We start from the raw sequence: 26,564 nt of genomic DNA on the forward strand, positions 1-26,564 counted from the left end.
CTGTGTCATTACATTACATGCCCCGACTGTGCCATTACATTACATTCCTCACTGTTCCATTACATTGCATGCCCTGACTGTGCCATTACATTACATTCCTCACTGTGCCATTACATTACATGCCCCGACTGTGCCATTACATTACATTCCTCACTGTGCCACTGTGCCATTACATGCCCCCACATTGCCATCACTTGCCCCTCACTGTACCATCACTTGCCCCTCACTTGCCTCTCACTGTGTCATCACTTGCCCCCACTGTGCCTGAACTTGTTGCCCCCCAGTGCAATAACCGCAAACACTCACTTTTTTTCCAGCGGTGACAGTCTCCATGCTGCGAGCGCGAGCATCAATGATTTGAAAGCCGCGCCTTCTCTTCAGAGTGTTCTGTGATAGGTGGAACACAAATTTTCCCAGCAGCGTCTCTGTTCTGTTTTCCGCCTATCACGGACGTCTTCTCATCTCGTCCGAGGATGAGAAGGCATCTGTGATAGGAGGAACACAGAACAGAGGCGCTGCTGGGAAGATTTGTGTTCCGCCTATCACAGAACACTCTGAATAGAAGACGCGGCTTTGAAATCATTCACGCTCGCGCTCGCAGCATGGGAGACTGTCACCGCTGGAAAGTGAGTACTGAGACCGTACCCAGCGTATAAGACGACCCCCGACTTTAGATGCATGTTTTTGCATCCAGAAAGTCGTCTTATACGCTGGAAAATACGGTATATAAATAGTAAGAAAGGTCAGAACATATTGGCCCCATAAAGGATGATGAAGGGAATTTGGTTACAAAAGATGGAGAGATGACAAAGGTTTTGAATTTATTCTTCTCCTCAGTCTTCACGAGGGAAACAGGGGGATTTAGTAACCAACACTGCAAAGTTTATTCTCATAACACATCACGGGAGGATGGCATAAACAGCTCAATCTCAGTATTTGCAGATGATACTAAGCCAAGCAGGGCAATAACTTATATGCAGGATGTGGAAACCTTGCAAGAATATCTAAACAAATTAATGGCGTGGGCAACTATATGACAAATTAGGTTTAATTTAGAAAAATTAAAAATAATGCATTTGGGAGCAAAAAATATGAATTCATTCTGTTCTCTAGGGGGAGAACCTTTGGGGGAATCTAGGATGGAAAAGGACCTGGGGGTCCTAGTAGATGATAGGCTCAGCAATGGCCAGGCTGCTGCAAGCAAAGCCAACAGAATATTGGCATGCATTAAAAAGAAGATTAACTCCAGAGATAAAACAATAATTCTCCCACTCTACAAGCAGGGCCGCTGATAGTCCAGTACAACTGGCCTTGTTGTTAGTCATAGTTCGTCCCCCACTGGAAACAGTGACAGCCCCGCAGCACCAATCCTCACTGTCGGCTTCCACAGCTTTTACTGATAAGGGAAGGGGGCGCTACTCCCTGCACTTCTCGCCTCCACTGTGGATCCTCCACACCCTCCCCCTTGTGCAGAGCCCGGGATTGTCTGTCCCAGTGCAGTAAGTGAAGCGTGAGAAGTATTATCAGCATGGAGAACACAAGAAGTAGAAGCAGCATTGACAGTCTGCCCAGAACTCCATCACAGACATTGGAGCTGTGCACCATTTCCTCCTCCTATGTAACTGTGAGTCACCCCCCTACACTGCTCTGTATACTGTATACTGCTCTGTATACTGTGTGTACTGTATACCGCTGTGTGTACTGCTATGTGTGTACTGCTCTGCGTATACTGCTGTGTGTACTGCTCTGTATACTGCTCTGTATGTACTGCTCTGTATACTGCTCTGTGTGTACTGCTCTGTATACTGTATACTGCTCTGTGTGTACTGTATACTGCTCTGTATACTGTATACTGCTCTGTGTGTACTGTATACTGCTCTGTATACTGTAAACTGTACACTGCTGTGTGTACTGCTATGTATACTGTATACTGTTCTGTATACTGCTCTGTGTGTACTGCTCTGTATACTGTATACTTCTCTGTGTGTACTGTATACTGCTCTGCAGACTGATCTGGGGGGGATTATACTGCAGGACAGACTGACTTGGGGAAGGGATGTACTGTGGTACAGATTGACCTGGGGGGGATTATACTGGGGGACAACTGACCTTTCAGCCACACCCACTGTTCATCATGGCATCACATTACTACTCTTCTTGGCTTCTTGGGGCACCCAGGTCTTTTACATTTCTATAATGTATACTGCAAATAAAAAAAAATTGCTGTGCGCCGCTAAAGTGTTCAGGTTTGGCTTGACAAAAAGGTGGCAACCCTACCCTGGCGCTGCAAAGTGATTCCTTGGGCCCGACTAACAATTACACAGGTGTGTGCTTGCTTGGGAGGGGGTGAATTCAAGATCTACTACTGCCTGCAGAGACAGTGCCACCCATGCCGCCAATGCCGTAATGTGCTGCAGACAGTGCCACCCATGATGCTAATGCCATAATGCATGTGCTGCCTGCAGAGACAGTGCCACCCATGCTGCCAATGGTATTATGCCATGGATGGCACTGTCTGCAGCACAATATGGCATTGGCGGCATGGGTGACACTGTCAGCAAATAGCACCTGTGTTATGGCATTAGCGTCATAGGTGACACTGTCTGAAGCACATTACGGCATTGGCGGCATGGGTGGCAATGTCTGCAGCATAATATGGCATTGGCAGCATGGGTGGCACTGTCTGCAGGTAGCACATGCGTTATGGCCCATAATGCATGTGCTGCCTGCAGAGACAGTGCCACCCATGCTGTAATGTGCTGCAGACATTGCCACCCATGATGCTAATGCCATAATGCATGTGCTGCCTGCAGAGGCATTATTCCATTGGCAGCATGGGTGGCACTGTCTGCAGCACAATATGGCATTGGCCATATTGAGTTTGTTTCAAGGCAGGGTCTGGGGAGGGGCCAGGGGCGGGGCCAGGTGTGGGGCTAATGGAGGGACCAGGGGTGGAGCTTAAGGGAATGATTTCTATCAGCAGCCCTGTCTACAAGACTCTGGTCCAGCCGCACCTGGAGTATGCTGTCCAGTTCTGGGCACCAGGAGGGATGTGCTGGAACTGGAGAGGGTCCAGAGAAGGGCAACAAAGCTAATATATGTACTGGAGGGTCTCAGCTATGGGGAAAGACTGCAAGCATTGAACGTATCCTCTCTGGAGAAGAGACACTTGAGAGGGGATATGATTTCAATGTACAAAAACCGTCCTGGTGACCCCACAATAGTGATACAACTTTTCCGCGCAAGGGAATTTAAAAAGACACGTGGTCATTAATTAAAACTGGAAGAGAAGTAGTTTAACCTTATACTGCGTAGAGGATTATTTACTGTAAGGGAGGTAAGGGTGTGTAATTCTCTTCCACAAACAGTGGTTTCAGCAGGGAGCATTGATAACTTCCAAAAACTATTAGATGGGCATCTAAATGACCACAACATACAGGAGTATGGAATGTACTATTAACATAAAAGCGCACACACACAGGTTGGACTTGATGGACTTGTGTCTTTTTTCAACTTCACCAACTATTTAACTATGTAAGACACTGGCATAATAAGTGCAGTGGAATTTATTTTTGTATGGTGGAAACATACATGCTACCATTTTCTTTTCCGAGCCCTTTTCCTAAAAAAAAACCCAGCAATTTAGCTTTAGAGCTTTGTGTACATGTGTTTAATAATGCAAACTCAAGAGTGGAGTAGCTCCTCAAGTTGGCAAGGGTACAAATTATACGTTTTGATTAAGGCTTATGAAGAAAACTGAATAAATGTTCAGGGCACGCGTAATCTCTTTCGGTCATCAGATACAAGCAGTATCACTAATGTTATATCCTGATTTAGATGAAAGTATACAGTCTTTGATAGTCCTTACCTGGATGCCACATCATGTGAACAGCTTTATTAGTGTTTCCCTCTTGCTGAGCTCCTTGAAAACTTTGACGGGCAGCAAAAAACATTGTGACCTATTGGTGGCTACTTCAGCTAAAGAACTTCTTAACAACTTAAAGAAAATTAAACCCTAACTGAATCTTTATTTTGTTAAAGCAGTGTGTATTATAAAAACTTTTGGTTAAATGTATCCAAACAGCATCTTTAATTCTAATCAAAGTTTGCATTATCCTCAAGTTTTCTGTTTTCTCACATTCCTATACCAATTACAGGGTATATTCCCTAAAACAATTGGCAATATATATATATATATATATATATATATATATATATATATATATATATATATATATATATAAAGTTCTCATTCATCCAGGTTAAAATATATTTAGCAGTAATTAATCACATTCAACTGCTTTATAATAAAAAAAATTGTACTAAGGGGTTAAATCTCTAAACCAACAGCTAGCACACCGTTAGATATACCAATAGATACAAAACAGTGTTAGTCAGGCCCCATACACACCATAGAATCTATCCGCAGATAAATCCCATCAAATGGGTTTCTGCGGATAGATCCTATGGTGTGTACACGCCAACGGATATTTATCCGCGGATAAATCTCCCCTGGGATGGATTTCCAGCAGATGGATATTTGCTGACATGCACAACAAATCCATCTGCTGGAATCCATTCCAACGGATGGATCCGCTCGTCTGTACAGACTTACCGGATCCATCCGTCTAAAGGGATTCCCCGCACGCGTCGTAATGATTTGACGCATGCGTGGAATTCCTTATATGACAGCGTCGCGCCCGTCGCCGCGTCATAATAGCGGCGACGGCGCGACACGTCATCGGCAGAGGATTTCAGCGTGGATTTCAATGCGATGGTGTGTACACGCCATCGCATAGAAATCCTCTGAAATCCTCGAGAGGATTTATCCGCGGATACGGTCCGCTGGACCGTATCTGCGGATAAATCCTCTCGTGTGTATGGGGCCTCACATTCAACTAAATCTGTTCTGTAATGCTAAAGACATTTCACAGCTTATTCAAGCAGCTTTTCCAGTTCTAAAGAAAGGTACCTGTTATCTTCAGGTTTTCTTATATTTCTATACCAGTTTCAGGGTATACGCACCGACATGTTTGGCAATTAGTCTGTGGAGGCTCTCAGTTATCCAGGTCATGGTATATTTTGTAGCAGTTAGTCACATTCAACTGGACTTGCTATGTAATGTTGAAGATGATTTGAAGCTTTTTCAAGTAGGTTCTTCAGTTCTAATTCTCTGCAACAATTTACTGTCTACATGCACGCACTTCAGTAGACAAGATTTGTATTTTCAAATATGTAGATATATAAAAAAGTAAATAATGTGGATACATCAGTAGAAAAACATGGCTTTAAGTACATTACTAACATATTTACCTTCTGAATTTACAAATGTATGTGTGGGGTAGGCATATACCAGACTATAAGTAACGGTACAAATTTGAGTTCTCTTGCTTTTTAAAAAGAACGTTTGGGAATGTTAAATTTTCCCTGTGAAAGACAGCAAATAGAAACAGACATTTCACACAGGTTGCATGTGTTATAAGGTATTATTTGTGACTTTTTCATGAACACTGGAACATTTATAAAGTTAGTTTGTTATACATGTTTTTCTATTTAGGTTTTTCTTCCAAACTCTAAAATTTAATATTTTAATACTTTTACATTTTTCATAGGATACATTCATGCATATTTGGGGTTAACCTGTCTGCAAAAGTATTTTACTCAGTCCATTAAAACAGCTTTTTTTTACTGCTCTTTAATTATCTTCCAGAACCTAAAATTAAGTATCTTTTTTATTGAGCATTTAATTGGCATTTAGGAAGTTTTATTTGGCAACTTAATTAAGCAGCACTGGTAGGTTAAAAAGAATGTTATGATAATATTTCTAAACAGTAGCAGGTTTTGAACATCATATATTGCATTGTTTTAAAATAAATTTATGTTTTCCATAGGTATGATCCTAACACAATCTTACTGTTCATGTAAATCTCTAATAGAATACTACAGTATATTTTAAACCAAAGTATGAACATTTTAAACATAATGCCAGCATATGTATGGGTTTAGCTCCGCCTCCACTACTACCCTATAGGACCCCACTCCCATAAATCTTTGCTCTGAGCCAGTGTCCGTGTTCCTTTTTTTTCCCTCCTCCGCAGGAGTGACCAACTTACCTTTGGCCTGGTATGATCATACAAGGAGCGATGAGAAGTATTTTTTCTTTCCTTTATGGCAGCAGTGTGTATTATATGGTGTCTTTAATGTCCTTTTTTCCCTGGTACTAGCATCCCCGGCCGTGGCAACTGGTTCTCCTCTGCGTTCCAGCCACTGCTCTCTTCCAGGTTCATCCTTATGGCTGCTCTGTGCATGCACGGACGCAGAAAGAGAGAGAGGCTTGGTTTGCGCATGTGGATTTCCGTCAAAATGGCAACAATCGCACATGTTCACGGGCGCCGTGGAGCAGCGCTGGCAGTAATGTCACAGAGACACCAGATTTAAACAGGGGAAAAGCCTGCAAGCCTCAGGAAGTTTTGCAGGCTTGTGCAGTGACTTCCCCAGGCTATAGGAAGGTAGGGTTGCATTCCCCTCCTAGTTCACACTGTACATTTGCTGGCGCTGACCTGGTTATGTTATTTGCAGTATCCTGCTTTGTATCTCCAGGATGATAGATGCGTCACTGCCTTCCTGTGGCCAACCCTCTCGCAGCAGACACATTTATGGGAAGTTTTCCCCTTGGTATTGCCTGCTGGGGGGGTACAGTGACACCTTGTCTTTTTAATGTTTTCCCTGTTGTCTCTCTTTCTCTCTCTCCATCCTACAGCCCTTCTAAATCTGATCCTCAACGCAATGGACACAAGGAAGCAATTCATCTTAATTGCAACCCCGGCATTCCTCTTCCAGATCCAGGCACCGCAGTTCACCCTAGTGAACCATAGTAAAGACCCGACTCGACCTCCCGCGTCTCACCCCAGTCATTCAGATGAGAGCGCGTGCTTGCTGGGGATGTGGGTCCTGAGTACCAGTTGGAAGATGCCTCTGTGACCCCTGTTACGCTAAAGCAGTGGGTGAGAGAGGAGGCACGGACCAGTAGTTGGAGGCCCTAGTTAAGCGGGTCTTGAAAGATTCTCTGAAAGAAATGAATGCCGGCTAGACCCACGACCCCCCTGCAAAGCTCTTATGCTCTCTGGCAAGGGAGGCACAAGGCCAGGACATGTGGGAGTCCTCCCAGCGAAGTCACCCATCTGCTTCCCTTTTGGACAGTAAATTGCAGGTGGAAGATCCTTGTGTGGTCTTCAACTTCACTATGGTTCCCCACCTAGTTAAGCCAGTGAGAGAAGCCCTAATTCGGGATGCTCCTAAGCAGAGAAAACTCTTTAAGCAACTTAATAAGGAGCGCCTACATTTCCCATTCCTAAGTCAATTGCGTGAAGTCATCACAGATGAGTGGAGCAAAGTGGAGAAGAAAAACTCTATGCTATCTAAAATGTCAAAGCTTTATCCCTTTAGAGAGAAGAAGTGAAGCATCTAGTGTTGGAGCCCCTGGTGAGTGTGGCCATGATGAAGCTGGTCAGACATGTGACCCTTCCTTTGGAAGACAAAGTTTATTTCAAAGACGCCCTGGAGAGGCGGATCGACTCTGACCTTAAGCGGATCTACCTAAAGGCAGACATTTACTGCAAGCCAGTCCTAGCCACAATGTCCAAAACCATGGAGTTCTGGATGGATAGCATGGACGAGACTGATAAACAGAAGAATGAGAAGAATGGTTCATGGAGGTACTTTATTTGACCCATCCAACCAGGAGACTGACTGGTGTCTATAGGTTTAAAAGATGCTTACTTCCATGTTCTGGCAGTGATGGGTTTTCAACAGTTTCTCTGGTTCAACATAGGTAAGCTTCACCTGCAGTTCACCTGTCTCCCCTTTCTGGCTTTCAACATCTCCTCGCGTTTTTCAAAAGTCTTATTGGCTGTCGTAGCTTTACTGAGAACCAGAGGGATTCATCTACTGCTGGCAAAAGACAACTTCTGAAACATAGGGGTCAGGTCATCTCCACTCTCTAAGAATGTGGGTGGCTCCTGAACATAGAAAAGAGTCATCTGGAACCTACACAGTTCCTTGTGCTTCTTGGAGCCCACTTAGACATGGTGAGGGGCACCATCTCCCTGCCCGAGTAGAAAGTTTCAGTGGTCCGAGAGAGTTTGGCTGGCACTCTCTTCATCTCATCTCCATGCCCTTCCGTTTCTGAGGATTATCATAACCATGGTTGCCATGATACCCATTATAAAGTGAGCACTAGTGTTGCTCACGAATATTCGTATTGCGAATATTCGGTTCGAATATGGCATATTCGAGTATTTGCGATATATTTCGAATTTCGCGGTGAATATTCGCTATTCCGAATATTCAAATTTTTTCAATTTTATTTTTAGAACAGATCACATCCTAGAGATCTCCATCGACGTCTAAAAGCATTGCTGGTATGATTAGAGACCTTGGGCCGAGTAGCTGAAGTAATCATTTTATCTTGCCGAAAAATCGCAATGCGATTATTCGGCAATCGGAATATCGCGCGATTATTTTCTCCGCCCTTCTTTTGCATCAGAGCCAATTAGAGTGCTCCTACCGCAGTTGTCGAAATTCCGCAATAAATATTGCATTCGCATTTTGCGAAATTTCGATAAAATATCACAAATATTCTGAGCCAATCAGAGGGCTCCTACCGCAGTTGTCGAAATTCCGCAATAAATATCGCATTCGCATTTTGCGAAATTTCGATAAAATATCACGAATATTCTGAGCCAATCAGAGGGCTCCTACCACAGTTGTCGAAATTCCGCAATAAATATCGCATTCGCATTTTGCGAAATTTCGATAAAATATCACGAATATTCTGAGCCAATCAGAGTGCTCCTACCGCAGTTGTCGAAATTTCGCAATTATTTTCGCATTCGCAATAGCGAAATTTTGCAAACATTTCATTTCGATAAAATATCACGAATATTCTAATTTAGCGAATATTTCTCGAATATTCGGCTATATATTTGTGATATATCGCGAAATCAAATATGGCGTATTCTGCTCAACACTAGTGAGCACAGTGGAGGGTGCGGCCCTTCCAGAAGGGTTTCCTCTAACAATGGAGGCCAGACTGCAAGGACCAGTGCATCTACCTTTCACTAGCCATGAGGGTATGCAATTGTCACTACATTACCCCCATCACATGGGTCACAATAACGGCAGATGCCAGCAACATGGGCTGGGGTGCTCACTGTCTAACAGAAGGGGTGCAGGGCACATGGGATATCCCCTCTTGAGGGATAGTGTCAAACATTCTAGAGCTCTGGACAGCACTTCAGGCATTACAGGTGTTCTGCCACTTAGCAGTGGTCTACTTAAGGTAAGGAGACATGGCGGAACTCGCAGCCTGTCCCTGCTGCAAGAGGTAGAGCCAATCTACCTCTATCATATCAGCAGCATATGTACCCGGAGTCCAGAATGTTCAAGCATATTTGCTCACTCGAGTCTGCCTGGACAACGAGTGGGCTCTCCACAAGGAAATATTCGAGTGGGTCCTAACCCTGGGGATCTCTCGAGAAGACAGCCTTTTCTCATCTTCATGCAACAACAGATCTGTTGTCTCAGAACATTGCCCTTCAACCTTGCCCAGCTCACCTGTACTTGAAGACCTGGTGTCTAAGAGGGGAAGGCTAGAGGAGCTAGGCTGTCTGGAAGAGGTCATCCCTACGCTCATAAGCACTAGAAGGAGGAGCACTAACAGGGTCTATGAGAGAATATGGGCAAAATTCATGGACCATGTATCTTCCAGAGCCAACCCTTGTAGTGCCCCAGTAGTCCGGGATATCCTAAGCTTTCTACAGTCAGGCCTAGACTTGGCCCTGTCGTTCAGCTCCGTCTAGGTGCAGGTGTTGGCTATTTCAGCATTTACTGGAGTGTTATGGGCCATGCATAGCCTTGTTCACCAATTCTTCAAAGAGGCAGTCAGACTCAGGCTCCAAAGGAAGCTGAGATCCCCCAAGTGGGATCTCCCGCTGGTCCTCGACTTCTTACAGCTCGGGTCAGATCCTGGCAAGCCACTCTCTCGATAAAGGAACTTATTCTCAAAACTATCTTTCTGGTGACCTTATTTTCTAACCTTCTTTCCAGACAGAGTGATTCTATTTCCTATGCTGGGGTCAAACCCCAACGTTACCTCAGTCTTCCACGAAAATCAGGAGATTGTGCTTCCTACCCTAAATCATCATCTTCTTGATGTGGGAGACACCTTGAAACAATATCTGAATGCCATGGCTCTCTTTTGTCAGTATGAATACCTTTTTGGCCTCTTCCACAGGAAGAACAAGGGAATGCGTGGCTAGATCAGGTGCTGCGTAGATCGTTTGGTCTATCCAATGGGCCTATAGAGTGAAGGGCTTGGTGCCTCCAGAGGTGGTGACAGCAGAACCAGAAGCGTCTCAACATCATGGACAGCCTCGCGACACATCACTCCCGAAGTGATCTGCAGGGAAGCTTTTCGGTCTTTAACATTTAACAACACATTTATGTCTCATTATTGTGTTAAACCAGCTGCTCTTTCTTCTGTTAATTTTGTTTTACAAATCCTGTTGGTTGACGGTGTTAATTACATTTTTCCTTGCTCAGCATTAGCCCACCTGGGTGTGTACGGCGAGTTATTTCCCATATGTATGCTGTAATGAGTCTTTCAGGAAAATTGAAAATTCCCCATCAAATACGTCCGGTAATTTTTTAATGGGAGTGAGGTCCTATAGGGTAGTAGTGGAGACGGGGTTAAACCCATATGTATGTTGCCTTGGAGTCGATCAGGAAAGGAAAATTACAGTATGTACAGGTGTATTTGATAGGGAATTTTCCATGTTTTCGTTGCTATTGTTTTTTTAAATGAATCCATGCTTACACATTCTAATAAGGATTCCATTGTGTTATTTTATCACTGATTGCACATTTTAGTTTGTGCAATAACCACAAAGGCTAGACACTGTTTAGGTAATTCTTGTTTTTTTTCATAGTTATATCTGAATTACATTTTTGCTAGATTCAGATTTTCTACTTATATTGCATGCTTTATCCAAGCTTCTACCTATGGAACTAATGTAATAAAGATATAGGCCCGGATTCACATACATCAGCGCATATTTATGCCGGCGTAGCGTATCTTTTTTACACTACGCCGGCGCAGCGCGGAGAGGCATGTACTGTATTCAGAAAGCCATTACTCACCAAGATGCACCAGCGTAACATATTTTCCAAGGCGTAGGCCAGCGTAAGTGTAAGTGGACGTGACCCCATGCAAATTATGTTCTGAGCGTGTCGCAGTGGTTTAAGTCGGGTGTATATCAAGTGGCGCATGCGCTGTGACGTGGACTTATGGCCTGCACCCCTCTGCGCATGCTCACAACTACGCCTGGCGTAACCCCTAAGATACGCCGGCCCCCTGCCTACGCCCAGTGCATAAATATGCCCAGACATGCGCCCGTCGAGCGCAAAAGTACACCAGCAGCTTTTGTTGTTTTGGTGTAGGTACTTTTGCTTTCTGATTTCTGAGCCATGTCTGCTCCAGTGACTGGGCCTAAGGAGAGGAGGAAAAAAAACTTTTCACCAGAGAAGGCAATTATCATCGATGCCATCTCAAGGCACGACAAGTACCTCCATGGTGCTGAGAGTGGCACGACCAGCAAGGTCCGGAGGGAGGAGATCCTGCAGGAGATAACAATGCAGGTCAATGCCCTTGGACATGAGGTTCGGTCCTCAAAGTAGATTGCAAAAAAGATTAATGACCTGCGTCGTCTGATCAAAGACAAGGTGGCCACGATGAGGAGGCACGCCAGGGACACGGGAGGTGGACCAGCCACTAAGATCACCCTCACTCCTGATGAGCAGGTCATTGCCAGGTGCCTGGAGAGGGAGCAGGTAGAGGGCCTGGAGGGCTATGACTCCCTTGATCAGCCCTTGAGTACAGGTAAGTGTGTTTTATCTCCTATCCGGTGTGTAGCATGTGAGGGGGTGGAAGGGAACATGTGACAAGTGTGTGGGTCCACCAACATGTGAATGCTTTGTGTCATCTACAGATGTGCTGGAGGGACCTGGGCCGTCGTCGGCTGCTGGGCGACCCATGCCATTCCAGGAGGAGTGTGCCCACACCTCTCCCCTAGAGGAAGTAGAGGAGAAGCACGGTACTCTGGAGGAAGGAGTATACCTTGTGGAGGAGATTCCCATCCCTGGACCCTCCCAAACCTCCTCCTCCATACGGGATAGCCCCTCAAGGGCCTCCTCCATACGGGATAGCCCCTCAAGGGCCTCCTCCATACGGGATAGCCCCTCAAGGGCCTCCTCCATACGGGAAAGCCCCCCAAGGGCCTCCTCCATCAGGGGAAGCCCCTCATCCTCCTCCTCCATCAGGGAACTCCCCTCAAGGGCCTCCCCATACAGACGGCTCCAAGCCTCTCCTGCCCCCAGGAAGGCTACGAGGAAGACCAGGGGTGATCCTGATGCCTTAGAAGAAAATCTGTCGAGGGACCAGGCCCGGCAGACCCGCCATATGGGTTCTATAGCGGGTGACATGCACCGTGTGGCAGAGAGCCTGGCCTCCTTGGCCCAGACCCAGGCTGTCTGCACACTGGCTGTCCAGCAGGCCCTCACACAGCAGGCTGATCAGACTACCTCCATCACTGACAGCCTGCAGGATGTCAGTGCGAACTGCACATCGATAGTGACCTGCCTCGGAAAGCTGCAGGCCACAACATCAGGCCTTGTGGCAGAGGTCAGGAGCCTGGCAGTGGCCGTACAGGCCAATACAGCTGCCACTGAGGCGGAGGGGAGGCAGACTAATGCGGTCCTCACCCGCATTGCCCTGGCATTGGAGGGCAGGCAGCCAGCCAGGGAGAGACCGAGGGATGATCCTCCTCCAGATGCCCCACCCCCCCATCCGAGGCTCCCCCCAGGCAACTGAGGACCAGGAGCCTTGGCACCAGGCGTAGCCCTCGACAGGGAAAATGAGTGCCAGTTGTATTATTTTGATATTCTGCTCAGGTTATGAGTTTTACTATTTTGATTTTCTGCTCAGGTTATGAGTTTTATTATTTAGATTTTCTGCTCAGGTTATGAGTTTTATTATTTTTGTAGTGTATGCACATGGTCAGTAGTGCAGGCTACAGTGTGACTGGTGTGTAATTGTGGGGGTGACATACCTGCCAGCAAGGTGTGTCACCCTGGGTCGTCGGGGAGAATTTACCCCCACGACCGTGTGAATGTGGTATGAATGGACAGCGACACCATTGGGGCCTTGGCGTGGCGTGGCGTTGCTGCTCCCAAGTCCTCCATGGTGGACTTGGGCTAATCCAATGTGAGGTGGATGTGGTGTGTGTTTAACGTGCAAATATGCATTCCACGAGGCACCTCCTGACTGCTGTTCCCTCAGCAGATGGGGTAGCCTCGGTCAGGGGGGGATTGTCTGGTTGGGGGGGTCAGGTCATCACATATGTCAATCTCCAGGCCCTTTTTCATGGCGTAGTTGTGCAGCACGCAACATGCACCGATGATCTGGCACACAAAGTTTGGGGAACACAACAGGGTCCCCCCGGACTTATCCAGGCATTGGAAACGGGACTTCAGGAGGCCAAATGTGCGCTCCAACACTGCACGGGTACGTATATGTGCAGCATTGTATTTTCTCTCTCTCCTCTGGTTTGTGGATTCCGGTATGGTGTCATGAGATGGGGCCCAAGTGCATATGCAGAGTCACCTGGAAGGGAAAAGACAGGAGGATGTCAGCTGTGCATGTGCCCCTTGTGATGTGTGCATCATAGGGTCGGACAGTCATGCCTGACTCCCATGTCACTCACCAACCAGCCAGCTGTCCTTGTACACGTCCTGTTCGAATTCCATTAGGATGTTGCTTTGACGGTATATGTAGCTGTCGTGGCTGGCCCCTGGGTGTTTGGCACGGACGTGCCATATGAGGCATTGGGCATCGGCTATCACCTGTACGTTGATGGAATTCCACTGCTTATGATTGCGGTATATGTGCTCTGTGGCACGGGGGGGGGCTGTAGTGCCACATGTGTACAATCAATGGCCCCCACGGTGCGTGGGAATCCGGCAATTCTGACTAAATCCTCTATTGCCTTCTGCCGCAGTTGCTCATGGGTGGGTTTGATGATGTGGTGGGACATGCGTGTGAGGATTGCGGGGACAACCTGGTGCACACGTCTTCTCATGCTGGATTGTGACATCCCAGACACGACTCCACTTGTACACTGAAAAGATCCACTGGCGAGGAAATGCAGTGTTGCCAATACCTTGACCAGTGGCTGCACTGCATGCACTCATGCAGGGCTGTGGCTATTTCCAGGATGGCATCAGGGCTGAATCTGAATATGCGATACACCTCCGATTCCGCCATGCCAAAGTCGTTCATGTGCGTTTGGTATATCCTCTCCCGTGCCCCTTCTCCTTGCCTGTAGACGCAGTAGTGCTATGACCATGGCTGCCCCTGGCATGTTGGCATACAGATGTGTTGTCCTGCAAGTGTGGTTGCGCAGCTTGCTCAGCTCGTCCGTAACAGTGCTGCTGTAGCTGCTCTCCAGCTGACCTGTGCATGTCTGTTGCTGAGTTACCCCTGCTTTATGAGGGGTAACTTTAGGCCGGATGTACAACTTACATGCACCGCGCCTAGCCTGCACCGGGCGCATGTACATTTGTGAATTGCTGTATCTCCCTCATTTGCATATTTGAATAGGAAATCAATGGGAGCGCCAGATGCGTCCAACGTAAATCTGCGCCTACGATACGCCGGCGTAGGAAAGTTAAGTTGGTCAGATGAAGCCTATTTTCAGGCGTATCTTGTTCTGTGGGTACGGCGCATAGATACGACGGCGCACATTAAGACTTACGCGGCGTATAACGAGATACGTCGGCGTAAGTCGTAAGTGAATCTGGGCCATAATTTTCACCAAGTATGCATTCACTTCAAATGCCCAAACAAGTTCAAGTGAATTACAATAATCAGAAATGTTGTCCTTACCATCTTGTGTATATGAAGATATTTCAAGCTGTGAGGAAATCTACTACTTTAATGAATTAGTACCTGTATAGGTGCAATAATAAAACTGGCAATTTGCTTGAGATGACAGTTGCTTGATCAGGGAGGTTGTAGTTGGATTGGGAAATTGACTGTTGTCTATGGCAGCAGAAAACTCCCTCTGACCATTTTAGGGGAAATAAAAATGAAAACATTTAGCAGGCTTGCGTGATCGCTATTGGTGCCCCTCAAGATATGCAGTGATAAGGGGGTGTCTTCCCAGCTATCTTTCCCCCAACTCCTCTCCTCTTTATTCAGCTGAGCATTTACATTTTGATAAGGAAACATGCAGATTTTCTAGCTGATTAATATGCCGCTTGGTAATTGTACCATCATTTACATTGTTTTTTTTACTTTGGTACATGCGACCCATGGCAGTGCCATACCCTCATACCATTTGTTTGACAACCTCTTGCGTATTAGTTTAGAATATGGATAGTACCTTTTTTTAACATTTGGCTTCCATTGACATAAATAGGGTTTGTATTTGGCAGCTGAACATTATTTATGTTTGCCAAGCGTGCCTTAAACCAATCTCAGGTATGCTCAGCTGATCATAACTGTTAACTCATTCTGTGTTGTAGCAAATTAAATTATACTGAAAATGTTTAACATATCAGGTTGAATATTGAACACTGAATCTTGTTAATTTTTTACATTTTTCAGCTAACCGCACAAATGGCCTTGAGGATTGCCACTGAACCAGTCTTACCATTTAATGCTTTGGACATAGCATTAGAGATTCAAAAACGCATTGAAGGTACTCCATCAATCTATTATGTCTTGTTGATTTCTTACTAAAATATATATTGTTTCATGGTTAGGATGGTTAAATTACTCTGCACTTTATATTTTTGATCAACACCAGAACAGTTATTCCAGAGCAAGCTGAAAAAAAAAATATTTGTCAGTCAAATGTTATCAGTACTTCTCAACAAAACTTTATCAGAAGACATGAAAAAGTCACATTTAGATAGAGACTTTACTAATTTATATTGTTATATTATACAATGCTTTACAGACTAATCAAATTGTTCCTTACTGATTTACACACCAATAAATAAATAGACTGAACTAGTGGGTGAACTGATAGGAAGGAAGCACAGGATAAAAATACAAAGTCTATACAGATGGATCATTTGTGCGATTCAAACCCAGGATCCAGCACTGAATTTGCATTTCACTGAATGGACAACTAAATGACAGATTGCCTTCTTGCCACACCTCCAACTATTTCAACCAATCTCTACTGCCACTACATGAATGACTTCCCACTCCTTTGTTGTTAGGCTGCTGGCAGCCTCCTACGTTCTAGTAACTAAGGATTATATGGGAGGTGGTCACTTGTCATTGGTTGCTAGGACGCAAAAAAAAAGTATTAATACTGTGGGGTTCCCTCCAAAGTCATACTAGGCCCTTATCCTAGATAGGGGTCTGGTATGTATTTTATGGTAGTGACTCATGCATAAACAAAAGACCCCAGAAAATCTACACCAGACCCCAAGCATTCAGCTTGGCTTGTCAGGAATTGCTGTCATTTGGTGCAGCATCTGAATTTTATACATCGTCAGAAAAAGGGTTGTACTCCTCTCCCACCAGCAACTCCCTTTCCCCTTTACCACCATACAACTGGATTCCTCATCAGCAGTCTCCACTGATAGTGATGCAATCCTTTCATGGAGTGTTGGAGTATTACCTTATGGTTATTCCAATGGTAAAGAGGGTCATCTTGATGCCATGGGCCCTGCCATCTTAAGCAATAGCAATTTGCAAGCAAGTTTATATGCCCCAGCTGCTGGAACAGAAAACGTGCAAAACTTTTCTCTATGCCCAGCATCCACAGCTGTCCTCTGTCAGGAGCTATTGGCAATTACTGCATCATATGGTGGGCAAGTACATGGGGTCTTACAATATACAATCCCTTTGAATTGTGGGTAATGAGGATAGGCAACCTTTTAGAGCATACCCAACATGCAGTCTAGTTTCTGAACTGTCCTGCAGCCACCACCCTCTCTTAATATATATTTAGTGCTGTGGAAGCTTTATGACAGACAAAAGACAGTTTACCAGCTAACATTTGTTAAAATGAGCCAGATTAACAACAATTACCAAGCCCCTGCCGCAGATGTTGAAGATGATATTTTTTTGCATAGTCCAAGCCTATTCTTTCATTGCTACAGGCCGAGAATAAATCCCACCTCCTTCCATCATCACCATCTCCTGCCTTAATGGGTGCACCCAGCCACCATTAACACCTCCTTCTACTACCTTCTGCATAGCACTATTAAAAGAGAAGTATGTTTTTTTTGGGTGGGGGGATATTTATACTTACCTGGGGGATGCAGTATCAGACCAATGCTGCAGCTGTTCCCGCCATCTCTGCACTAAGAACCTAGCCACCGAACACCATCGATGACTCAGTTCTCACAGATCCCAGAGAGCAGAGCTGCTGACTGTCAGGCAGCAGCTCTCCTCTCTTCTCCTCTACATTTATTGGAGCACTAAACTGTGGAGGGGTGGGGAGCGGTCATCTTAGCAGCTCGCTGAGACTGCCATCAGTCAAGGCAGCTGGCAGATCCAGACTTCGGAAGTTGGGATGACGCGCTGCCTCGACTGATGGCAGTGACATCAGCGGAGATCAGACTTCAGACCTTTCTCTGCTAAAAATGGGTCATAGGAGTTCACACCTGTAACCCTTCGAAGAAGCCCAGCCTAAAAAACTCAAGCTGGACTTCTCCTTTAACAACTACTGCGACTTCTATAGGCTTGCCACCAATATCATTTCATACTGGGCCCATTATTGATGGTGCGATGGAATATTACATATAAAACACAGTTTTTCACCACTGTTTTACAATTGTAAAGAATTTAAAAATGTGGCCATTTTTTAACATCCTGCACTCTGTATGATTTTTTCAAAGATTTATGATGTTTTAATATTTTTAACACCCCAAGTCTGATTTGTATGCAAATAGTTTACATTTTTTAGGCTAGTTTAATGTTCTGTGCTTTGGAAGAATATTTGTGTTACTTTATGGTGTGCTGACACCAATAAAACTCAAAACCTAATTCCTAAGCAGCTGTTTCCCAAAGATAAACATGTTTACACATTTGTTTGGCTGGGTAACTACTGTGTTGGCCATTGATGTTTTAATTTCATTAAAATGCACCTTCAATAAAATGAAAACGTTTTTTTAGATACTTTTGGCATTGTTTTCCTCAGTTTGGATTTGTTTTTGCTTTCATGCAGGCTATATTATGCTGTTTGTATTGATTGTATTGCTGTATTGATACTTAAGCATGATTTAGAAATACTTTGGATACATGTTTATTAAAGTAGTGTGGCCTAACAACAATTCTTTAAGAAGAAACTACCAATTCTCATTCCCTAACTCTGAGTTTTGTGGCCAAAAAACTAAAAATACTTCACATTTTGGCAGTTCATTTGTACAAATGTTTTCTTCTTTTTGCCACAAGAGGAATTCGTTTCTTCTTTTTTTTTCTTGTTCAGATTTTTTTCCTGGTATAATATTAATAAGAAACAAGGTGTAATCATTAGAAAATACTGAATATTACAGAATATACAATGATTAAGGAATACAAAGAAAGAGGTATTGGTTACAGGGGCACAAAGTGATATAGAGTGATAATGAAATTATGCAAGCACAAGGCCTCTGGGGTGTTCAGATGTGCCTGTGGCACTTTTTCAAAGTGAATGCAAGGGGAAAAGTATCACTTTGTGGGTTGGAGACAGTCAAAAAGTAATACATTCTACACAAATATATCATTCTACCAATGGTGTGTTTGGGGGGGGGGGGGGGTGAAAGAGAGAGGATAGAGAAAGTACAGATCAGAAAAGGAGGTCAGGGGCACACGGGCCCAAGTCTTGGAGTACTATAATCATGAAGGGGGAGGGGGGGTTAAGGTTTTAAGAGAGATTTGTCGAAGTCCAAAAGGTAGAAATTGATCAAGCCAAGGTTGCCATATTTCAAGATGCTGGGGGATTCTATCTTGAATAATGGCTTCAATTCTACCATGTATCATGGCTACGGTTATTCTGTTTTTAACTTTAATGAAGCATTTATTAGAGGATTTCCAAGCTCTAGCTATCATTTGTCATTGTTTGGGCGCAGTGATAAGCTGCAGAAGGAGACGGAGTTGAGCTATAGTGCAGTCTATGGTGACATAGTTTACTAGCACAAGGGATGGTTCCGGGTCTAAAGATACATGGAGCAAAGCTGAAGCCTCACGGAAGATTGCTGTCCAAAATTGTCGTACGATAGGGCACGTGCATGCGTGCCCTCCCAAGTACAACCTCTGAAGCACACCGAGGGGTAACCCGGCAAAAATGTTGAGATCCTTGCTGTGACAAAATACTACCTCAGGTGCACTTTATAGTTTTCTTCGAGTGCAATGATGTTTTGAGAGAAAGTTTTAGTGGCGGCACAGATACCTTCCCAATCCTTTGTATCCAGGTACATTTCCAGGTCCTTAGACCACTGGGCAGCGTATGATGGCAAACTAGATTGAGGGTATGTGAGGTGACTGTATATATGAGATATGATACCTGGGGCGTGTGGGTCTGAATCGCATATGCCCTCTATATAACGATAAGCTGTCTAGAGATGAGTGTGTGCGTGTGATTAAAAATGAGCGATCTGAAGATACCGAAAACACTCTCTGGGAGGGAGTTGTGCTTGTTATTGCAAGGCAGGGAATGAATTTAAGCTGCTGCTGGTGACAATGTCACATATGTGGCTTAATCCCAAAGAGGGCCGGGCTTGAAAAAAGGCTGGGTCATTAAAAGCAGGGTAAAAATATGGGTGATTGAAGAAGTAGAGTAGTTGGGTATGAGGGGACACAAGTTTAAAAGGGCCCCATAATCTATCCCAAAGTCAAAGATAGTGTTGGGTTATAGGGTTGAATATAGTGCCACAGTCAGAGCTGGACATCCACAACAAATTAGTCACCGACAGGGGGTGAAGATCAACTGTTTCTAAACCCACCCACAGTGGTGTCTCAGCTTTCGCATGGTACAATGTAAGCTGGAGTAGTTGGGCAGCATGGTAATAGCTTAAAAAGTTGGGGACCTTTTTTTTTTTTAATAAATATGGAGTCTGCCTGCTTTCAAATGCTTCCTATGGAAAATAATTGGATTTTGTGCAGATGGTCTGTATAGTTTATAAATTATGTATCTGGCAAAATAATGATAAAATTACACATTATAGGCTGAACTATGACTTTTCTCTGCTTCCAAAATGTCATCCAATTTAAAAGGATGAAATCCTGACAACTTTTAACATGTCAAAAAAATGCATATTAATGTCTAATTTTATTGTTATGGCTAAATTAGGAATACACCCTGCTATTAAAAAGAAGAGATTCTGTGTAGAACATTAGTACCATTATAGTATAGTGTGTTTTAAAAATAATATCTGTATTGCTTATTTCTGGCCAAAATATGGCTTCTTCCTCCTTCTTTAATTTACTTAGATTAAAAAAAATTGTAATTCTGTATTTAAATCAGTTTTCATGAAAACAATTAGGAACTACATTTTTATTCCATATTTCTGGCTGATAAATGCCTACTCCCTACCTCCCAAATTGCATGCTATTAAATAGGATGAGATTATGTGCTTCAATTGTGTGCAATGTTTATACAGTGTCTCTGGGGGAAAAAAGTTTCACCTTATATTTCAAGGTGAAATATCCCTACTCTCTGCTTTCAAACTCCATCATATCCTAAAGCACGTGATTCAGTTCAGCAAATAATTGAATTTAATAAAAAAAAATGATTTTGCAAGTAATGCAGTTTCATTTCATATTTATGGCTAAAATATGCTAACTTCCTGTCTCCCAAATTGTTTCCATGGAAAACGGTACAATTCTGTTAAGCAAAGCTGTACAAAATACATATGGTGTCTTAAAAAATACACTTTATTATCTTTTTTCCATACTGAAATAGGACTAATCCCTGTTTTCAATGTTACCCCTAATGAAATGGATGACATTATGCTTAGCTAATTCCAGTGATTTTTATTTAGTGTCTTTCGAGAAAATACCTATTTTTTCTGAATGAAAGAATCCATCTTTCTGCCTCCAAAGGTGTCATCTATTAAAAAGCATGAGATTATGTTCTGCAAATACATGCAGTGTTTATAAACATAAATTCAGAGAACTGTAGTTTCTCCAAACAAGCACAGCACTAAAAAGCTATTAAATCGAGTAACATGGCAATTGATCCAAGTGATAAAGCTAACACAAGAGTTTTACATCATCCAACAAGTTACAAACTGCTTCTTGGTTATAAGAGATGAATCAAGTGGCTGACATCCAACATATTTTTGTAAACAGTGTCCAACTGTGTGAATAAATTCTACTACTCTCCAGTAGTGATGGGACGTAAGTTTGACTCGAACATCGGGTGTTCGTCTGTTCGGAGAATACCAAACATTATGGGGTGTTAACGGGAAACGGGAAACACCCCATAATGCACTGCCAGATTGTATTACAGGGGGTGCCCAACCTTTTGAAGAGCGAGAGCCACTTAAGCGACTTGATAACTGGTCACAATGAGTGGAGCCGTCAGATAACAGATCTGTGTCCACTCTGCAGCAAATGCAGAGCATACACGGACACAGCCTGCTCTACTCTATGGGCCCTCCCATTTTTTTGTTTTGTTTTTTGCGGATTGGATCAGAGGTAGGCGGGTGTAAATGAACGCAAGTCCATTTAAATCTGCTGCTCCATAGAGGTGAATAGAGGGTCCGATTGGGTCAGACCAATTGTGTGAACGGGGCTAAAGGCTGCTTTCACAGTGCACCTGTGGCTTTCCTGCAGGTTAGCTGCACTTTGCCATAGACCTCTATTATATCCAGCAGGTGTGTTGCACTTTCTAAAAGCACACCAAACCCAGATGTAGTAACAGAGGTCTAAGGCCTCGTACACACGACCGGATCTATCCGCTGGGATTGATCCGCGGATCATTTCCAGCGGACAAATCCAGTCGTCTGTACGGCCTAGCAGATATTTATCCGCGGAGATTCGTCCGGCCGATCGATTTCAAGTGGATAGAAATTTCTTAGCATGATAAGAAATCTATCCGCTTGAATCGTGTCCAGCGGATTGATCCGGTCGTCTGTACAGACTCACCGGATCAATCCGTCCGCTCCCCTCCCTCGCATGCGTCGTAATGATTCGACGCATGCGTGGAAGTACTTATCTTCCAGCGTTGTGCACGTCGCCGCGTCATCGTCGCAGCGACGGCGCGTCACGTCACTGCGGATGTATTCCGCGCGGATTTTGATCCGAAGGTGTGTACAAGCCATCGGATCAAAATCCGGAGGAGGAATCTCCGCTGGAAACGGTCCGGCGGACCATTTCCAGCAGAGATCCCCTCGTCTGTACGAGGCCTAAGGCACAGTGAAGCTTACCCTGTAGATCAGTTTGAAAGCAGCCCAGTAACCTCTGCAGAACAGGTATGCCCATATATACACAGTGATTTTAGTAACAAACTGATCTTTAATAACATTGTTCCATTTAGGTATCACTGGCTGTTGCTGTCCCAGGTGGAGTGCATTTGGTATCACTATGCTTGTGACAAGAGCCGGCACTATACAGGAAGCATCAGCTTTTGCGGCTCTGCTCTGCAGCCACTTGCTTCCTCTACTTCTGTCTCCATTCAAACACTGATGCTGTGGGAATGTGGGCTGGCAACCCAGAGCAAGAGGTCACGGGCCACATCAGAGGGCTCCACGGGCCACATGTGGCCCCCTGGCCACTGGTTGGGCACCCCTGTTGTAGTGCATTGATGTCTGATGATTGGCCAAAGCATGCACCTGACCTGCATGCTTTGGCCAATCACAGTGCGCTCTGCTGTCAGAGCCATAATTGTCCAAAGGCAGGGTGCCTTTAGCCAATCATGGCTCAGGGAACTAAGTCCACGCCCAATATTATATAAGGCTGCTTACACAGCGACCGTATGTAGTGTGTTGGAGTGGACGGAGCTAGAGCTAACTTGAGCTAGATTAGGCAGTTAGTGGCTTGCAGGCAGTGCATTAATATATATATATATATATATATATATATATATATATATATATATATATATAGTGAACTTTGGGGGTTGTTTAGCTCTGCGGGATTAAGTGCGTAAACCGTTAACGTTGAACAAAAAGAGTTTTTAATCGTGACCAAACCAAAAACAACACTTTATTCAGCACACAGGGAAAATATTAAAGTTAAAAGTCCGCTTGTCTCCGGCATAAACAAAAAGTCAGTTTTTCTTCGACACAGCAATAAATCAAAGCAAAGGCACATATGGTTTTAGGCAGGTCTTCACCCCCAGAACTTCCAGTCCTTGCTGACCCTTTATTAGCTTCTCAGAGATACACAGCTTCTTCAGACAGGTACACTGCCATACTCCTCCACACCCTTTATCAGCACTTCCTGTATTTTAAGCTGTTTCCCTGGAAGTTCTTAACCCCCTGTGTGCTTGACTGCCAGTGGTCAGGAGAGGAGGCTCTTTCCCTCTCGAAAGTCACTTTAGAGCCTTCCGAAATTCGGGGCCCCAAATGACACTCTAACAAGGACAGAGAGGACTTTAGGCAAGTCCTCTCTGGATCAACTTTTATTGCCTGGAATTTCTCACCCCCTCTGGGAGACCTCCTGAATCCTACACCATTGCCTTAAAGGGACCACACTCCAAATATTGGCGTGACATAGCGTCCGTCCAGGACCCAACCCTGGCGTCCTGTATAATATATATATATATATATATATATATATATATATATATATATATATATGTATACTCTGCATTCAGTGTAGACTATACATATAGTGCATTCGGTGGTGTACAATATATATTACACTTCAGGTAGAGTACACAGCATATAATGCAGTGCAGCCAGTGTACAGTACATATTATTGTGCAGGCGGTGTACACAGCACATAATACAGTGTGTACAGTTTCTAATACACTTCAGGCAGTGTACACAGTATATATAGTGTGTATGGTTTCTAATTCAATTCAGGCGGTGTACAGAGTACATAATACAGTGTGGTGTGGTGTGAAAAAAAAATCCCCATCATGTCCGGAAGGCCATCAAGGAGAGGCAGACACTCAAAGGCCACTAAAAGAGGGCAAGCAGCCTCTGTGTCTACAGTGAAAAGTGGTGGTGGCAGACATGATGCATCCTCTGTAAGCAGGTATCACGCTTGTTCTTTTTTTTCTGCTGCTGTCCTTGTTCTTGAGCCACAACATGCAGAAGAGATGGTGGAGTGGATAACTAAGCTGTCCTCATCCTCCTCACCCCCTGTCACCCGGGAAAATACTTCTAATGCAGCTGCCAAAGCGGATTATTCCATTGGCTCCTAGTCCATAGTTACTCCTTCCATAGCCCCACCATCATGCATGGAGGAGTCACCAGAATTATACGACCATAGTGTCGGTTATATGCTGATGGAGGATGTACAGCAATTTGAAGGCTACAATGTTGGTTCCCAGGTTGAGGAAGGGAGTAACATGAGCCTAGAGAGAGGGTGCCACAGAAGGACAAGAAACTAGCAGTCATGTTCCCCCAGCTGCAGCATACTGCCAAGTTTGCTCCAGTGATGAGGAAGGAGGGTGTGATGGTCACTGACTGTACTTGGGTGCCTGAGAGAAGATAGGAGGAAAGTGAGGAGAAGGAGGCACAACTCCAATGAGGCAGGATGTTCTCCAGGGGCCAGCTTAAGGGCAGCCACCCTATTGCATTACACCACAGAGATTGACAGGTACAGGGTGCTACTGACTTCCAAAATGTCATTGGTGTGGGCATTTTTTGACATGTGCAGTATATCGCACTGTTGCTGTTTGCAGTCTATGTCTGAAGCAGATCACGCTTGGCCAGAACAGCACCCGCTTGTGCACCACATGCAGGTCAGAAAAGTCTGTTGCCATTTCTGGTGGTGATACATTGCCAGTGCTCGGCTGGCTGACATTCAATGGGAATTCAACCTGCCCACCAACTGCCTCATTTGTGACATGTTCACCTGGTGGAACTGGTGGAAATCAACATTGGAAATACTGCAGCTGCTGCACACACAGCAGAGGGCCATAAATGAGTACCTATGTGAGTATGGCACCAGGACAGGCTCAGGTGAGCTTGTCTTCTTTTCGCCACACCAGTGGCTACTGATTAAGGATGCATGCACTGTCCTGACACCTTTTGAAGAGGCCATAAGGATGGTGAGCAGCGACAATGCATGCATCAGTGACACTGTCCCTCTAGTCTTCCTGCCGGAGCACACGCTTTGTGGAATCATGGACAGGGCACTTGAGGCAGAACAGCGGGAGGAAGAGGAGGACTTCCTTTCCTCTCAAGTTCCCTTTTATGCAGATAGCACAGCCAAACACACAGAAAGAGGATGAGGAGGGGGGAGAAACCCAAAGAGTTGTACGTGGCTGGGAGGAGGTAGTGCCTGACAATGTCATCCTCAGTGACCCGGAATCTCATACCTTTGCAAACTTACACTGCATGGGCTCCCTGATTCTGCAAAGCCTGTGAAAGGACCCTAGGATTTGTGGTATCAATGCGAGGGATCATTACTGGCTGGCAAATCTTGATCCAGGTTACAAGGGTAAGTTGCAGAACTCATCCTGCCTTCGCAGAGGGAGCAGAGGATGAAACATCTTCAGGAGCGCTTGAAGAAAACTTTATGTAATTCCTTTCCAGACCCTGGGAGGGTTACCATTTCCTGGTGCTGAACAATGTGTTTCTGAAACTTCGTTTTGTCAGAGGAAAAGCCGTGGAGAAGGTGGCTGGCTGACCGATGCCTTTAAAAAAAAATTCAGTCCTCAGCACCAAGGGCTGATAGGTAGTGTTGCTCACGAATATTCGCATTGCGAATATTCGACTCGAATATAGCATATTCGAGAAATCGCGCTATATTTCGAATTTCGCGGTGAATATTCGCAATTCCGAATATTCGCATTTTTTCAATTTGATTTTTAAAACAGATCACATCCTATCGACGTCTAAAAGCATTGCTGGTATGATTAGAGACCCTGGGCCGAGTAGCTAAGCTGAGGCGATCCTTTTATGTTGCCAAATTGAAAAACAAAAAATTGCGATTTTTCGCTATTGCGAATGCGAAAATTATTGCGAATTTTCGATAACTGTGGTAGGAGAACTCTGATTGTCTCTGATGCAAAAGGGGGGGGGGCTTTGTGTATGTTTCTGTTATGAATATTTGTATGTTTGATATTATTTTTTTTTGTAAGAAGGAAAAAATTGTGCATACCTTAAAAAAAGGGGAGAATACAGCAGCAACTCAAAAATGTTATACAACATAATTTAATACAAGACAGAAAATGGAGTCGCTCTACAAGAATAAAAAATATGTCTAGTGACAAGACATGTGGGCAAATTATAAAATAAGCAAGCGCAAATAACTTGTGAAATACACAGTGAAACAAATATATAAAGAAATATAGTCCCAATAATAGAAAAATAATCTTTCA

General features: G+C 44.4%; 1 protein-coding gene across 1 annotated transcript in view; it reads left to right on the plus strand.

The window, feature by feature from the left end:
• NAALADL2 (N-acetylated alpha-linked acidic dipeptidase like 2) overlaps nucleotides 1-26,564 on the plus strand; it is a 1,143,792-nt gene that overhangs the window by 1,054,225 nt on the left and 63,003 nt on the right. Inside the window, exon 12 of the mRNA XM_040349390.1 lies at nucleotides 15,725-15,818. Within this exon, the coding sequence (XP_040205324.1) occupies nucleotides 15,725-15,818 (94 nt within the window). The remainder of the gene's footprint in view (nucleotides 1-15,724; nucleotides 15,819-26,564) is intronic.

This window comes from Rana temporaria, chromosome 4 (assembly GCF_905171775.1).
Source record: "Rana temporaria chromosome 4, aRanTem1.1, whole genome shotgun sequence".
Taxonomy (NCBI): domain Eukaryota; kingdom Metazoa; phylum Chordata; class Amphibia; order Anura; family Ranidae; genus Rana; species Rana temporaria.